The 16,883-nt window shown below is 47.9% G+C and overlaps 1 protein-coding gene across 1 annotated transcript in view; it reads right to left on the bottom strand.

The window, feature by feature from the left end:
- syne1b (spectrin repeat containing, nuclear envelope 1b) overlaps window positions 1-16,883 on the bottom strand; it is a 420,847-nt gene that overhangs the window by 246,015 nt on the left and 157,949 nt on the right. The window contains exons 42-50 of the mRNA XM_070891000.1: window positions 16,477-16,659; window positions 14,536-14,637; window positions 13,334-13,537; window positions 13,028-13,235; window positions 9,582-9,694; window positions 6,971-7,176; window positions 6,123-6,278; window positions 3,981-4,272; window positions 159-331 (exon numbers count right to left, since the gene is read on the bottom strand). Coding sequence (XP_070747101.1) covers window positions 159-331; window positions 3,981-4,272; window positions 6,123-6,278; window positions 6,971-7,176; window positions 9,582-9,694; window positions 13,028-13,235; window positions 13,334-13,537; window positions 14,536-14,637; window positions 16,477-16,659 — 1,637 coding nt within the window. The remainder of the gene's footprint in view (window positions 1-158; window positions 332-3,980; window positions 4,273-6,122; window positions 6,279-6,970; window positions 7,177-9,581; window positions 9,695-13,027; window positions 13,236-13,333; window positions 13,538-14,535; window positions 14,638-16,476; window positions 16,660-16,883) is intronic.

Raw genomic sequence — 16,883 nt, 5'->3', positions numbered from 1 at the left:
CGATATATTGTCGTGTTTTACTGTCGATTACAAATTCCATGGGTAAATTTAAAAGATCATTGATAAATTTAACTGTTGCTTTGCGCCAGAAAGAATTTCAAAGATGGTTTAAGGTGTCAAGAGACTGTGACCGTCGTTACTTCAGAGCCAGGCTGTACCTGTGGCAGTTCACAGAGTTACTGACAACCTCGGCCCAGGCCTCCTTCAGTGCCTGAAGCTGGCTGTGAATGGCCTTTCGCCCCTCCGGGTTACTGCTCTTCAAGGACTGTTCTCCTTTGCCGATGGTCATGTTCAGCTTCACCTCTCCTTCTCCCTTCATCAGCAGGATCTCCTGAACAAGAAAGAAAGACTTGGATTTATATAGCGCCTTTTATGACCACTGAATGTACCAAACCGCTTTACAGCCAGTGAAGTGCTTTTGCAATGTGGGAAACACAGCAGCCAATTTGCGCACAAGCAAGCTCCCACAAACAGCATCATCATCATAGGCAGTCCCTCGAACGAGGATGACTTGCTTCCACACCAAAAGGGATGAGTTCGCAGATGTTTCAATGGAGGACCCGATGTTCCAGTCCTGAACTCCAGGGGTGGAAGATGCCTGTGCATGGATCTTTTTAATGTGTGGTGACCGTTGCACATCAGTCACCACACGGGCTCGACAGAGCTCGGCCTTTATCCAGTGGCACGGGTTAACCAGGACAACTGGAGACCAGTTCTGCTGCACGGACCTAGTGCGCACACATGTCGCAGTGTGGACTGGCCCGTGCTGCCCCTGGGACCTCGGCCCTTCTGGTCCCTGCACCCTCATTTGCCGCACCTCCGCCACGATCTCTCGCCGCTCCTCTGCCATGATCTCTCACTACAATGATCTCAAACAGCAATGTGGTAATGACCAGGTAATCTGTTTTTTTTGTGATGTTGATTGAGGGATAAATATTGGCCAGGACACCGGGGATAACTCTCCTGCTCTTCTTCGAAATAGTGCCGTGGGATCTTTTACGTCCACTTGAGAGGGTAGACGGGGGCCTCGGTTTAACGTCTTATCTGAAAGACGGCACCTCTGACAGCGCAGTGTTCCCTCAGCACTGCACTAGAGTGTCAGTCTAGATTTCTTTGTGCTCAAGTCCTTGGAGTGGGACTTAAACCCACAACCTGACTCAGAGGCGAGAGTGCTACCCACTGAGCCACAGCTGACACTACAATACAGCAGGTTCAAAACAAATATTTCAAGTACCCCTGGACTGCGCCTTGACTCTAACTGGAATGCTGGCTGCACCAAGAGAACCTGAAACGCCTTTTGTTCAGTTTCCCATCAGGTGTGGCGGGAGATACCATTTTCTACAGCTGGCTGCAGTTTAAACAGTAAGTAAAATGTCATATCACAAATATTTCTTCACCTTATAACCATCTGACCGTTCAAGCTTAATTTTGTAATATTAAGCAATTGACAACTCATGGAATTGTACAGCACAGAAGAAAACCATTCAGCCCACTGTGTCTATGCTGGCTCTCTGAAAAGGCTGTCCACTCAATCCCATTCATTCTGCTTTCCAATCACCCTTTCAAATTTATTGGGTTGGATCTTGCTGGAGTGGGGCATGTCACAGTGTACACCATTAGTTAGACTTTTTCCTGCACACTTCAGCTCAAAGTTTTTGCACCTTAACTTGCTGGAAGTGTGAGCTGATACCAATGAGAATTAAGGATTGGAAAGAAACAGAGGAACGATAGAAAAGGAAATTGGGTGAATTAGATTCAAATCAGGTACAGAAAAAGTAATAAAGAGGGTAAGAAAGATTGCGAGAAGGAGAAAAAAAGGAACTGAAAGGAAAAGTATGAAAAAAATGTAAATACTAATATTTTTTTTAAATCTCCATCAACAATTGACTACTTGCAGGAATGAGATTGAGTCAATACACTATTCAAATAGTTCCCTTTCTGGGTCAGATGGGTTGATTGACATTTCATTAACAATTATCATGCCATTAAAAAGGGCACTTACACTCTTAATTATCAGACTTAACTTTCTGCGGCGCGTTCAATGGGCAATTAATGTGCAAATCCAGCAAGTTCTTAAAAATAACGGGCAGGCGAAGAAGGAGGTGCCGTTTGTGCGAAGCAAACGGCAGAGCAACATAAATTGACCAGCAATTTCTGGAGATTCGCAACTGGTGTGTGTCTTAATCCCCTGAAGTTGCTGGGTGAATTGCCCATCAATAGCGACATGCTTTGTGAACTTGCTGTTACTTTTCCAGCAAGATCCGGTCCGTGGTTTCCAAAAATTGTTCCAGTTCAATTGTAAAAGCTGTTATGGATTCTACATCCACCACTGTTTCTGGTCGGCATTCCGTGACCTAACAGCTCCTCTGTGAAACAAGATTTCTCCTGCTCCTTCCTTCAATCTTTGGCTGCTGGCCTTAACTTTGTGCCTTTAGTTATTGGAATAAAAACAGAAAATGCTGGAAATCCCAGCAGGTCAGGCAGCATCTGTGGAGAGGAAGCAGAGTTAACCTTTCCGGGTCATGACGAAGGGTCATCGATCCGAAATGTTAACACTGCTTTCGCTCCACAAATGCTGCCTGACCTGCTGAAAGTTCCAGCATTTTCTGTTTTTATTCCAGATTCCAGCATCCGCAGTATTTTTCTTTTGCCTTCAGTTACTGACTCACCGACCGGTGGAAATCTATTTGATTAAAATTCCTCTTAATTTTGAACTGCTCCAGCAGATCTCCTTTTAGCCTTTGTTCTAATGGCTAAAAGGAGATCTTTTAAGCACACATTTCTCTCAGTCTCTCCTCATAGCTAAAGCCTCTTATCTCTGGTATCATCTTAGTGCACCTTCTCCATGTCCTTGACATCCTTCCTGAAGTAACGTGCCCAAAACTTAACCCAACATTTTAAGTGCGCCCTAACCAATGATTTAGCAGAATTTTAGCATGGCACCCTGTACGGTATAACTCCTTTCAAATTGAGACATTTACTGATTGGCCAGTTGACTGACTGTGGATTGGACATCTCAGGCAAGGCAGAACCTCCGTGTCACCAAGCACAGGCATGTAGTGGGAGAACACACCAGGGACTGGCTGCAGAGGTCAGCAGGCCTGATTTACAATGGATGATGCTCACTGTCAGGAGGTTCCCCTTCATATTGAAAAGGAGGATGTAGCAAGGCCAGTGAAATCTTTTAAGCATCACTTGTGTTTCCCAAATGCCATTCAGGACAATTTGTCCTTCAGGGAAGGAAACCTGCTGTCCTTACACGACACGGTCTAAATGTAATTCCAGTCCCATACCAACGTGGTTGACTCTTAACTGCCCTCTGAAGTGGCCTTATAAGAACATAAGAAATAGGAACAGCAGTAGGCCATTTGACCCCTCGAGCCTGCTCCACCATTCAATAAGATCATGGCTGATCCGATCATGGACTCAGCTCCATTTCCCCGCACGCTCCCCATAACCCCTTATTCCCCTATCCTTCAAAAATCTGTCTAACTCCGCCTTTGAATATATTTAAGGTGGAGATAGACAGCCTCCACAGCTCTCTGGGGGGGCAGAGAATTCCACAGATTTACAACCTGTTATGAGAAGAAATTCCTCCTCATTTCCCTTTTAAATGAGCGACCCCTTATTCTGAAACTATGCCCCCTAGTTCTAGATTCCCCCACGAGGGGAAACATCCTCTCTGCATCTACCCTGTCAGTCAGTTGTATCACACCTTCTCAGGGCAGCTAGGGATAGGCAATAGATGCCGGCCTTGCCAGCAATGCCCACATCCCGAGAATGAATTTTTAAAAAGGAGAGGTGGACCGATCCACATGTTCGCAGATTGGGTGGCAGTGGGGAGGGGCGGGGAGGAATGAACTTAAAGAGACAGTCTGGGGTTGTGCTGATACTGTCAGTCCTCTGTCCAGCTCTGTCGGGGAAGGCTCCAGTTACGAACAGTAGTATGAGTGAGCCTGCCGCCTGCATCGATAGCACACCTGGACCTGAAGCAGCTGTTTCTCCAGCGTGGCCTTGCTGCCGACGGTGCTGCCTGTGGTGGCAAGTGTACTTTGGACCCCTCGCAGCCAGGACCAGGTGCTCTGCAGGGTATCCTCGAAGGCCTGGTGCTCCTGCAGGCCCAGCTGGCCGGCTCTCAGCTTCTCCTTCACCGTCTTGGCCAGGAGCTGGTGTCGGGACAGCAGCTGAGAGGCTGGGCGCGTCGCACCTCCGTCTCCGTAGCCCAGCTCGTTCAGGGCTTGCGCCTTCTGGCACAAGTTATCAAAAGAATCCCTGGACGGTAAAACACAAGAGCACGTATCAGAATAACAACAACCTGTATTTATATAGCGCCCTTTCACAACAACAACTTGTATTTATTCAACGCCTTTAACGTCGGAAACCGTCTCAAGGCGCTTCACAGGAGCGTAAATCAGGCAAAAGAAAAAGTAATATAATATAGTGCGACCTTGACACTTCATGCAATCTGTCATGTAAATGCTGATGGTACAGGAACATAGAATGCGGCATTAACATCTTTTCAAAGCACTCTACCCACCCCATTTACAAACATTTGAAATTGATGGGCAGGAAAAGACCAACTGGTCCATCAAACCTGCCTCACACATCGTGATGGCTGGAACATCATGACTAAGAACTTCCCACCACCTGAGCCGTGTAATCTCCTGGGAGAGGCAACAAAACATACTGTCAATCTGCAGTTTATCTCCTGTCCACCATTCCCCCCCCCTCATCCCTGATGTCCTCTCCCAGCCCAACGCTGACCTTCTCGGCCTCTCTCGCTCTCTGTGCTGGCACAGATTGGGCCCTGCTCTCTGGAACTCTGCGGTTCTGTGTCTTTCTCTCTCTGTCTCCAAAAAACTTTTTGAAATCCATCTTTTCAACCTGGCTTTTAGTTTCGTTTCCATATTCTCCCAACCAAAGCTCGTCCTGTTTCATTATTTCCCGCTCTGTCTTCCAGGCGAGGTAGAAATGTGAATTCTTTCTGCGGTTTCAGTGCAGAGGGTTTTCCTACATTAAACTTACCCGGCACGTACGCAATCACCAATCATAAATTCATATTTGCAATGAACTGAAATGTAAAGATAGGGGACCACATGCGAGCCAGTACTTTGTGTTCCGCCCATGTGATGACGCTCAGTGACAAGGCCTGGGTTTCTGCCACTGATTTCCCTCACACGCCACCTTGCTGATTTTAACTCCACAGGAACAGAGGCAACAAGTCGCTTGGGCTACAAGCGTATACCCACTAGAAATCAGCCCAAGAGGAGGCCCGGAAACAGGCTTCCTCTGCATTCCCGGAGCCCAGCGTGTGAGGGGACCTCGGGGGAACTCATTCCATAAATCTCCACATTCTGACCGGAGATAATTAGGGATTAGACAATTCCACTTTTACTTTCGAAGAACACGTGCATTTGTTTACTTAAAGTTCCTATCTCTATTGGATAGAACTTTCACAGGCACGATGGGCTGAATGGCCTCCTTCTGTGCTGTGTGAGTCGGTGATTCTACAGTTATTTGAAGTCACCAAGCTCATGCAGCACTAGATATTTTGAAGGGGGAAAGAAAATAGAACAGATGATCAGATTTTCTGGAGAAGCAAGAAAGATATGGGGAAACAAAAATCCTGCTAGCTCCAGCTATCATCAATGCTCATTTTATTTGCATTTAGGTGTGTTTCTGTTTGAGGTTTTATCCACATGCCTGATAATTATGTTTTTACTTTACCTTCAAACTCCCAGTTCTGGCAAAAAAGTAAACAAGGTACCACCAGTCATTATCTAGGCTCCCACTTTTAGAGAGGTTACTGGACCAAAGAACTACAGGTAGTATCTGTGATCTGTACATGGCATAAGTAAGTACACATTTATAACAAGTTATCCAGGCACCTGTCTCTCACTGTGCACCCTCTGTATACAACGTTACAGAGAGAGAGCACCACTTGCACTTTAACTCTTTAGAAACATAGAAACATAGAAACTAGGTGCAGGAGTAGGCCATTCGGCCCTTCTAGCCTGCACCGCCATTCAATGAGCTCATGGCTGAACATGCAACTTCAGTACCCCATTCCTGCTTTCTCACCATACCCCTTGATTCCCCTAGTAGTTGAACAAGTTGTCTACCTCTGTCCTTGAATCTCCTTGTAGAAATCTGCCATCCTTTCCACCTCAACTTGCATCTCTGGGATGTTCTCCTTGTTCTCTCCGATAGCTTCTGTGGCCAACCTTTCTTCTGCCTGATGGATCCACAGACTCAGCTTCTTGTGATCGCTCTCAAAGCTGTGACAAATGGATACCTTTAGTCATGGGAATGGTTACGATACAGAACGAGACAAGAGTACACACGCGTGTGTCGAAGCAGGGCATGCTGATCTCTGAGCGCAGAGTTCCACTATGCATTCTCCACAGCACGGCTCTATGCTGGAAAAAACGATCTTAGTCGCTGAACTATGCTCATTGATCTGTGTCCTTACTTAAAGAAATAAAGAACTTGTATTTATATAGTGCCTTTCATGGCCTGAGGATGTCCCAAAGCCAATTAAGTACTTTTGAAGCCTAGTCCCTGTTGTAATGTAGGGAAACGCGGCAGCCAATTTACACACAGCAAGGTCCCACCAACAGCAATGTGATAATGACCAGTTAATCTGTTTTCAGGTATTGGTTGAGGGCTAATTATTGACCCGGAGAACTCCCTTGCTCTTCTTCAAATAGTGCCTTGGGATCTTTTACATCTACCTGAGGGGACAGATGGGGCCTCGGTTTAACGCCTCATCTGAAAGATGACACCTTCGACAGTGCAGCACTCCCTCAGCACTGGAGTGTCAGCTAGGTTATGTGCTCAAGTCTCTGGAGTGGGGCTTGAATCCACAACTTTCTTATTTAGAGGTGAGAGTGCTACCCACTGAGCCACAGCTGACACCTTAGTAATGTACAAGACCTGTCTTTCTGAGACATGCTTTATTTACATCTACCTATTCAACTCTTCAGCATAGTCCTCCAGGGTCTTCTTGTTCTGTTGGCACTGATTCAAGAAGCCCTGCCATTCCTGCTGGTTGTTGGCCAACTGCTGTTGAACCTGGGCAGCACTGGGTTTGGGCAAGTGTGGCACTAGTTTGTCTCCTTCAGCCACAGCTGCATCCAGTTTATTCTGCCCCACACTCACTCTGCTCAGGAATGCCTGTGGAAAAAAATCACACAATCATAACTTGTTCAGATAGAGTCCTTAAACACACCAAGAACAAAAAGATAACACTGGCTCCACAACCTCTGAACAAACAGAAAACTATCTGCCAACACACGAGGACCACCTGATGCGTCCATTGAAAATACTTAGATACTCAATGGGTGGGTGAGAGACTGAGAGTGTGAGAGAGAGAGAGAGAGAGAGAGAATGTGTGAGTGAGAGAGAGTTTGAGTGAGAGAGAGAGTGAGAGTGAGTGAGTGAGTGAGAGTGAATGAGAGTGAGAGTGAGTGAGAGTGAGTGAGAGAGTGAGAGTGAGAGTGAGTGAGAGAGTGAGGGTGAGTGAGAGAGTGAGAGTGAGTGAGAGTGTGAGAGAGAGAGAGTGTGTGAGTGAGAGAGAGTGTGAGTGAGAGAGAGAGTGAGAGTGAGTGAGAGTGAGTGAGAGTGAGTGAGAGTGAGTGAGTGAGTGAGGAGTGAGAGTGAGAGTAAGAGAGTGAGAGTGAGTGAGAGAGAGAGTGAGAGTGAGAGAGAGTGAGAGAGAGAGAGAGTGAGAGAGAGAGTGAGTGAGTGAGAGAGTGTGAGTGAGTGAATCACAGTGTGAGAGAGAGAGAGACACAGTGTAAGTGAGTGAGTGAGAGACAGTGTGAGAGAGTGAGTGAGTGAGAATGAGTGTTAGTGAGTGAGAGTGTGAGTGAATGAGAGAGTGAGTGAGAGTGAGAGTGTGTGTGAGAGAGATGAGAGAGTGAGTGTGAAAGTGAGTGAGTGAGAGATGAGAGTGAGTGAGTGAGCGTGAGAGTGAGTGGGAATTACATTTCATGAAATAACAGGAACCAAACTGAGAGTTGAAAACAGCAAATCATCATTACTGAAAAATTAGAATTCCTTCTCCGATCCTGTCGTCCTCCATACCCTCTCCCCATACCCTCTCCCCATACCCTCTCCCCATACCCTCTCCCATACCCTCTTCCGTACCCTCTCCCCCATACCCTCCCCCCCCATACCCTCTCCCCCATACCCTCTCTCCATTCCCTCTCCTCCATACCCTCTCCCCCGTACCCTCTCCCCATACCCTCTCCCCCATACCCTCTCCTCCATACCCTCTTCCCCATACCCTCTCCCCATACCCTCCCCCCCGAACCCTCTCCCCATACCCTCTCCCCATACCCTCTCATCCATACCCTCTCCCCATACCCTCTCCCCATACCCTCTCATCCATACCCTTGCCCCCATACCATCTCCCCATACCCTCTCCCCCATACCCTCTCCCCATACCCTCTCATCCATACCCTCTCCCCATACCCTCTCATCCATACCCTCTCCCCCATACCCTCTCCCCCATACCCTCTCCCCCGTACCCTCTCCCACGTACCCTCTCCTCATATCCTCTTCCCCATACCCTCTCATCCATACCCTCTCCCCCATACCATCTCCCCATACCCTCTCATCCATACCATCTCCCCATACCCTCTCCCCCATACCCTCTCCCCATACCCACTCCCCCATACCCTCTCCTCCGTACCGTCTTCCCCATACCCTCTCCCCATACCCTCTTCCCCATACCCTCTCATCCATACCCTCTCCCCATACCCTCTCCCCTTACCCTCTCCCCCATACCCTCTCCCCATACCATCTCCCCTTACCCACTCCCCCATACCCTCTCCTCCGTACCGTCTTCCCCATACCCTCTCCCCATATACCCTCTCCCCATACCCTCTCCCCATACCCTCTCCCCATACCCTCTCCCCATACCCTCTCCCCCATACCCTCTCCCCCATACCCTCTCCCCATACCCTCTCCCCTATACCCTCTCCCCCATACCCTCTCCCCCATACCCTCTCCCCATACCCTCTCCCCCATACCCTCTCCCCCATACCCTCTCCCCCATACCCTCTCCCACATACCCTCTCCCCCATACACTCTCCTCCGTACCCTCTCCTCCACATCAATTACTCTACAGCTACTGACTAGAATAGATTGCTGAGGCACATCTGCAGAGATCTGCTCGCCTCTCGGTAAGTCAAGGTCTGTGTAGAAACTACTGCAGGAGCAGAGCTGCAGAATATAATAGCTGACGCATGGGCTCTGGGTGGTGGGAACAAGCTGCACGCAGTCACATTGCCACAGTGATTTACGTCTCTCAGTGTTTGAATTTACAGGAGCACGACATGTTGTTCATTGCACAATCCTACTGGGAAATATCCAGTGACAGGGATATATTTGCTCTGTTACCTTGAGCTGAATATGCAGTTTGTGAAGTTGTGTTCATTTATAACCTCGGCATTAATAAACAGATAACATTCTCCAGCTCCAATCTTCACTCTGCTGCACTGAGTAATATTTTCACTAGGACTTTGTTTTGCGACCTGTATAAATGCAGTCAGTGTACTGAGGGGTTCACAAACCTCCAGTTTCTGCTGTTTCTCCTCGATGGTGTGTGTATCTCCGCACTGGTCACCACATTCCTTCACTGACACCCTCGCGTCACTCAGCCACTGCTGAAACTCCTGCAAAAACCCTTCCAAAAATAAAGCATAACAATTAATAAATGTTCCCGTCGCACATTCCACCAATATTGTTCAGCCAAACTGTTAGATACAGCTGTGTGAATTATATCGAGACATTCACACTCAAACCCGCACCTACTTCACGAGCAATCTTTTCAACAGGAGGAAACCCACTATCAATAGTAGTATTCGCAAGGAGTAACAAACTGTGACACTGAGGGGGAGTAACGCTGAGAGGCAATAACATCAAAGAGTGACGCTGAGCAGGTGTAACAAGTCAGAAGGTTGTGACTTCAAGTCCCACTCCAAAGACTTAAGGACATAATCCAGGTTGACACTCCAGTGCAGGCAGCACTGAGGGAAAGCTGTTCTGTCGGCGGTGCTGTCTTTCAGATGAGACATTAAACTGAGACCCGTCTGCTCTCTCAGGTGGACATAAAAGATCACATGGCATTATTCAAAGTAGATGGGGGAGTTCTTCCCTCTGTCCAGGCCAATATTTATCCCTTCAATAAAGCTGTTGTTGTTGTTAACCAACGTCACCAAAAACAACAGATTATCTGATCCTTATCTCATTGTTGTTTGTGGGACTTTGCTGTGCGCAAATTGGCTGCTGCGCTTCTTACATTACAAGCGTTACTACACTTCAAAAGTACTTAATTTTCTGTAAAGTGCTTTGGGATGTCCTGATAGACAGACAGATAGACTTGTATTTATATAGCACCTTTCACGACCACCAGACATCTCAAAGTGTTTACAGCCAATGAAGTACTTTTGGAGTGTAGTCACTGTTGTCATTATCATAGGCAATCCCTCGAAACCAGGATGACTTGCTTCCACACCAAAAAGTTCACAGGTGTTTCAATGAAGGACCTAATATTCCAGGTCCCGAACTACACATTGAAGGGTGGAAGATGCCTGTGCGTGGATTTTTTTAACCTGGGGTCACCGTTGCACACCAGCCACCACATGGGCTTGACAGAGCTAGGTCTTGGTCCATGGCAAGGATTAACCAAGATGACTGGAGACTAGCTCTGTTGTGCGGACCTAGTGGGTGCACATATCGCAGTGTGGGCTGGCCCGTGCTGGCCCTGACCTCTTCTGGGTCTCGAACTCACGTCTCTGCTGGGCCCCGATCATGTCGCTCCACGAGCACGCGCCCCTCCTGCGCCAAAACCTTGCCGCTCCTGCTATACCTGCCCATGCTCCAATCAGCGACCTGGATATTTGTGACTGTTGTAATTTGGGAAACGCGGCAGCCAATTTGCGATGACATGAAAGGCACATGAAAGAACGGAAAAGTTCACCAACCCTGAATGTTTGAAACAATAGCACAGTAAATCTGTTACAAATTAGTAGCACCTGTAACTGAGTAGTAAGTGGCTCAAACTTACTCAGTACGTACACAGTGGTTTATAGCACAGAAGGAGGCCATTCAGCTCATTGTATTTGTGCCGGCTCCTTGCTGAAGCAATCCCAAACCATTGCCATACTCTCTCCCCATAGCACTGTATCAATCCAGACTAAGCCCACTGCTCCGCCCTCTTCCCATAGGCCTGTATCACTCCCAATCTAATCCCACTGCCCCGCCCTCTCCCCATAGGCCTGTATCAATCCCAAACTAATCCCACTGCCCCGCCCTCTCCCCATAGGCCTGTATCAATCCCAAACTAATCTCACTGCCCCACCCTCTCCCCATAGGTCTGTATCAATCCCAAATTAATCCCATTGCCCCGCCCTCTCCCCATAGGCCTGTATCAATCCCAAACTAATCCCACTGCCCCACCCTCTCCCCATAGGCCTGTATCAATCCCAAACTAATCCCACTGCCCCACCCTCTCCCCATAGGTCTGTATCAATCCCAAATTAATCCCATTGCCCCGCCCTCTCCCCATAGGCCTGTATCAATCCCAAACTAATCCCACTGCCCCACCCTCTTCCCATAGGCCTGCATCAATCCCAAACTAATCCCACTGCCCCGCCCTCTCCCCATAGGTCTGTATCAATCCCAAACTAATCCCACTGCCCCACCCTCTTCCCATAGGCCTGCATCAATTCCAAACTAATCCCACTGCCCCGCCACCTCCCCATAGGCCTGTATCAATCCCCAAACTAATCCCACTGCCCCACCCTCTCCACATAGGCCTGTATCAATCACAAACTAATCTCACTGCCCCACCCTCTCCCCATAGGCGAGAGATCGTGGCGGAGAGATCGGGGCCTAGGATTATCGTGATTGGGGCTCAGAAGAGGCGAGGTCCCAGGGGCAGCATGGGCCAGCACACACTGCGATCTATGGATAGTAGGAGTATGTGTGCGCACTAGGTCCGTGCAGCAGAACTTGGTCTCCAGTCATCATGGTTAACCTTTGACACTGGATCAAGCACTTGTTGTGGCTGGTGTGTAAGAGCCATCCCACGTTAAAAGAATCAACATACAAGCGTCTTCTACCCTTCAATATGTAGTTTGGCACCTGGAATATCAGGTCACTCATTGAAACACCAGTGAACTCATCCCTTTTTGGTGTGGAAGTGGGTCATCCTCGCTACGAGGGACTGCCTAATACTATTTTTTAAACCCAAACTATTCCCAGTGTCCCGCTCTCAGTGTATGAATGATTTTTATGGGTGGGTATACAGTGAGATGGATGAGGAACTTTCATGGTGACTGCACGTCATGGGAAATACGTTCAACAGAACATCAGTGTCTAAAACCAACCAATCATTTTGGTTTGGAGCTCTGATTGGCACCCGGCTCTGGGTCCTGATTGGTTAACTTTAACAAGGTGAAGGAATTGGGATTTGATTGGCCAGAGTTGCCCAACCTGAGTGTCACGTGCACAAAACATTTAGTAATGTAGATTAATTCAGTTACAAAGACTGAACAGGCTGGGGCTCTTTCCTCTAGACGGGTGACCTAACAGAGCTCTTTAAAATTAGGACGAGATTTGATAGGTTAGATGTAGGGAAGTTGGTTCTGCTTGTGGGGAGTCGAAAACTAGGGGTCATAAATATAAGATAGTCACTAATAAATTCAATAAGGAATTCAAAAGACACTTCTTTACCCAGAGAGTGGTTAGAATGTGCAACTCCCTACCACATGGAGTAGTTGAGGTAAATAGCAAAGGTTCATTTCAGGGGAAGCTAGATAAACACATGAGGAAGAAAGGAATAGAAATATATTCTCCAGGGTGATATTCTGACAGGGTGAGATGAAGTAGGGTGGGAGGAGGCTCGTGTGGAGCATAAACACCGACCTCGACCAGTTGGGCTGAATAGCCTGTTTCTGTGCAGCAAATTCTATGTAATTCGATGTAATATACTTGGGTAGAGAGTTCTCCTCACCATTGAAATGCTGTTGCAGTGCTTCCTGCAGTCTGCCTTGTGTCTTGGAGGACAGCTGGTTGACAGTTTCGTACTGTTTAATCAGCTCGGTGACTCTGATGCCCAGCCCCTCCAACTCTGTGGAGTGGTACTTGCGGCAGAGGCTGTTGAGATTCTCTCGTGCTGAGTCGATCTTGCTCTGCTGGTTGACCAGCTCCAAGTCCAGTTCCTGCAACGACAAACAAAATAATCAACAAGACGGTAGAAGTTGGCGAGACCCTTGGAGGCGGCCGGACTCCCCACCGCTTCAGCTTCCCCCCCCCGTACCTTCACTTTCCGCAGATCCTCGGTATCCCGGCCGTTGGCACAAGCGGCAATCGATTGCTCCACCGTGCGCAGCCAGTCACTGAGCTTCTCCATGTAACTCTCCATCTGACTCTTCTGGGCGCTAAAATCCCTCAGTGTTTCCCTGGCCACCTCGCACACTTCCTGGGAGTGTTCCAGCTTCTTCTGTGAATCGGCTTCTATTGCCTGCGGGTATAGAACGGTGATCGGTTGGAATATTCGGCCAAACACAGGGACAGGGAGTAGCCCATTCCGCACCTCACGCCTGTTCTGCCGGTCAAGTAGATCATGGCTGATCTGTACCTCAACTCCATTGACCGCATTGGTTCCATATCCCTTGCAGAGCAGGCTCGATGGGCCAAATAGCCTACTCCTGCTCCTATTTCTTATGTTCTTATGATAGCCTTGCCCAACAATAATCGATCAATCTCAGTCTTGGAAGCTCTAATTATCCCCCAGCGTCCACAGCCTTTGGGAGAGAGAGTGCTGCAGATTTTCACAACCCTTTGTGTGAAGAAGTGCTTCCTCCATTACAATGACGACCACACTTCAAAGGTACTTCATTGGCTGTAAAGCGCTTTGGGATGTCCTGAGGTCGTGAAAGGCGCTATATAAATGCAAGTCTTTCTTTTTCTGACATTGCCCCTGAATGGCTTTGCTTTAATTTTAAGGTCATGCCCTCTTGTTCTGGACTCCCCCCACCAGAGAAAATAGTTTCTATCTATCCTATCAACTCCTCTAATCGTCTTAAATGCCTCAATTAGACCACTCCGTAATCTTCTATACCCTTACTGTCAGAGACTGTGACTGTCGTGAACAAAGGGGCCGTGACCAGACCTACGAAGGTGAGTAAAATGCTGTCATCGCAGGGAGCAGGACCCAGTAAGCGCACTTTTAACATCCTTTCGACTACACTCCAAAAGTACTTAATTGGCTGTAAAGCGCTTTGAGACGTCCGGTGGTCGTGAAAGGCGCTATATAAATGTATGTCCTTATTTTTTTCTTTCCTGATTGCTCAGTGAGTTGATCCAGTGAGCCATAGGGACATGCAAGGTTCAGCCCCAGCTCTGCGCTCCACATCCGGCAGTGCTGCCTTGCAATTTCTGCCCTTGCATTTCACCGTAAAACATGAGCGGGGAGGGGGGGGGGGAGGCGTGAGAAGTGTATAGACAGCTTTTGCTTACCTGCAGCACAGGCGGTGGCTCCTGACACCTGGATAGCTCCGTCAGCTCACAGACTTTAGAATGCAGACGCTTGAGTTTCTCCCCTTTACTTTTGACCTCAGACTGCAAGTCAATAACAGAGAATGAAAGGGTCAGTTGACCAAGGGCTCAGACCAAGTCACTGAGAAACTCCGTGTCAGTTGAGCTGAAACGCTCTCGAAGGAATATTAAAAAAAATAAAGGAGAGTGGAATCAAATTATTTCATTTCGAAAGGGCCGAGTTCAAGGACATGCCAAATTAGTTCAAAGAGGGCCATTGGGGCATAGACAGCAGGGGCTTCTGCTGAGGATCCAGTCAAAGTCATTCTGACCAAATACAAACAGATTGAGGGGCTACAGAGACTAACGTGGTTTATTAGGGGAGGTCAATAGGTGTTTTATAGATAAGCAGAAGGCAATCCAAATGCACCCAAGAATGGTGTAGGACCAATTGTAAAGACAAGTACAAGGAAAATGGGAAAGATGCTGAGAGAACGCAACAGAAACAGTAAGATTAATGAGAACATATTTCCACTTGCAGGGAAGTTCAAAACTAGGGGCCGTAAGTATAAGATAGTCGCCAATAAATCTGATAAGGAAGTCAGGAGAAACTTCTTTACCCAGAGACTGGTGAGAATGTGGAACTCACTACCATGTGGAGTAGCTGAGGACACAAGCATTTAAGGGGAAGCTAGATAAACAGATGAGGGAGAAAGGAATAGAAGGATATGCTGATAGGTTGAGCTGGTGGGAGGAGGCTGGTGTGGAGCATAAACCCCAGCATAGACCTGCTGGGCCGAATGGCCTGTTTCTGTAATTTCACGTAATTCTAAAACATCTCCAGCACCCAGGGCTGGTGGACCAGGAAAGGACAGAAGATCCTGCAGACCCTGTTCAGCTCCGAGCCCGAACTCCCAACGTGAGCCCCCAGAAGTGCAAATTCATACAATCTACGCTCGGCAGTTGAGGTGCCACAGTGGTGCCTGTCTATTAGGAGCTTGGCAGCACCCACGGTACTGGAGGAGCTGAGTTCATAGCCTGATGGTCTTTGATGGCACAGCAGATATGGAGGAGGGAAGAAGTTGGGTTAGGCATTGTACAGCAGGGTGCTGTGTGCACAGGGTGATATTCTGCGCGGGATGCCGGCTCGGCTTGTCTCTTGATCGCGGCATTTCCAGGGGTTGGATTTTACCTTGGGGCATTTAACAGCCCAAAGGTGGCACCGTGACTCGCTTCCGCTGGAGCTCCGACTCTCGGCACCTCTGAAGGGGCCTAACGCCGGCCGGCCAGAGCACACGTTTGTTTCAGGAGGTTGGCCCTTTTAATACGTGATTCAGGGTCTTTCGACGTATGCATGACCCCAATTGCCATTGAAGGACACCGTAAGCCATGCACATTGTGTCTGGTATCAGCTGGCGGTCCAACGGAAGAGGAGCTTGTTGTGTACGCATAAATAACTGACAAACTGAGCCAGGAGAAATGTAACTTAACTTCACTGTACTTTTATACAACCCAAAATGGTGTCCTCAAACCGGCATGAACCAGCATGAGTACAGCAACAGTGAATAGCTCTCACAGGGTCCTAATGCCCATCCAGTGAGCTGTAACAAATAAATAGAGTATGAACACAACAGAGCTCACAGGTGAGTATTTATGGTGGGGTTTGTCACTCTTGTTTCATGCACTGAACGAACAGCATGCTAATGAGAGAAGCGAGCCAGTTGACCACTCCCAATCTTCCAGCTCCCACATGCACTATTCCCACCCCAAGCACATTTGCCAGCAGGAATTCCCAATTTAACTTCCCAGTTTAAGACGGCCTGACAAACAGACCAATGGGCAACAATGAGAATGTAATGAGTTAACCCAGGACATTAAAGCAGTACTTCATCGCACTACCAACAGCAACCTCCTGTGATCTACCTGCAACTCCAGCAGTCTCACTTCTGTTCTCTGGCTGTCATTCAAGTTGCTGATCATTTCATTCAGTTCAGAAATAGAACCTTTGGACCACGTGTCCATCTCATCGCTGATGTTGAGCACATCCTCCCAAAGTGCGAGGCTCACACTTAGCCTTTCAATGTTGTCATCCAGTCGCTCGGATACCTGTTAGGGGAGAAGGTACACGGTCGGCTATTAATAAACGAGACCACGCTAAATACGGCAAAAGCTTACGGCTCAATCAGTCTCTTGTGTGTACAATCTAATTAGCACAGAACAGTTGGGAGTGCCTAAATATAAGAATGTCGGCCATTATTATGTATATTAAAAGGTCTAACGAAATGGAGTTTTTTTAAACAGTTCGGAGAATTTTGGACGAACATGACAAT

Source organism: Pristiophorus japonicus, chromosome 9, assembly GCF_044704955.1.
Source record: "Pristiophorus japonicus isolate sPriJap1 chromosome 9, sPriJap1.hap1, whole genome shotgun sequence".
Taxonomy (NCBI): Eukaryota; Metazoa; Chordata; class Chondrichthyes; family Pristiophoridae; genus Pristiophorus; species Pristiophorus japonicus.
The sequence above is the reverse complement of the archived record's forward strand: the minus strand, read 5'-3'. Positions and strand labels throughout refer to the sequence as shown.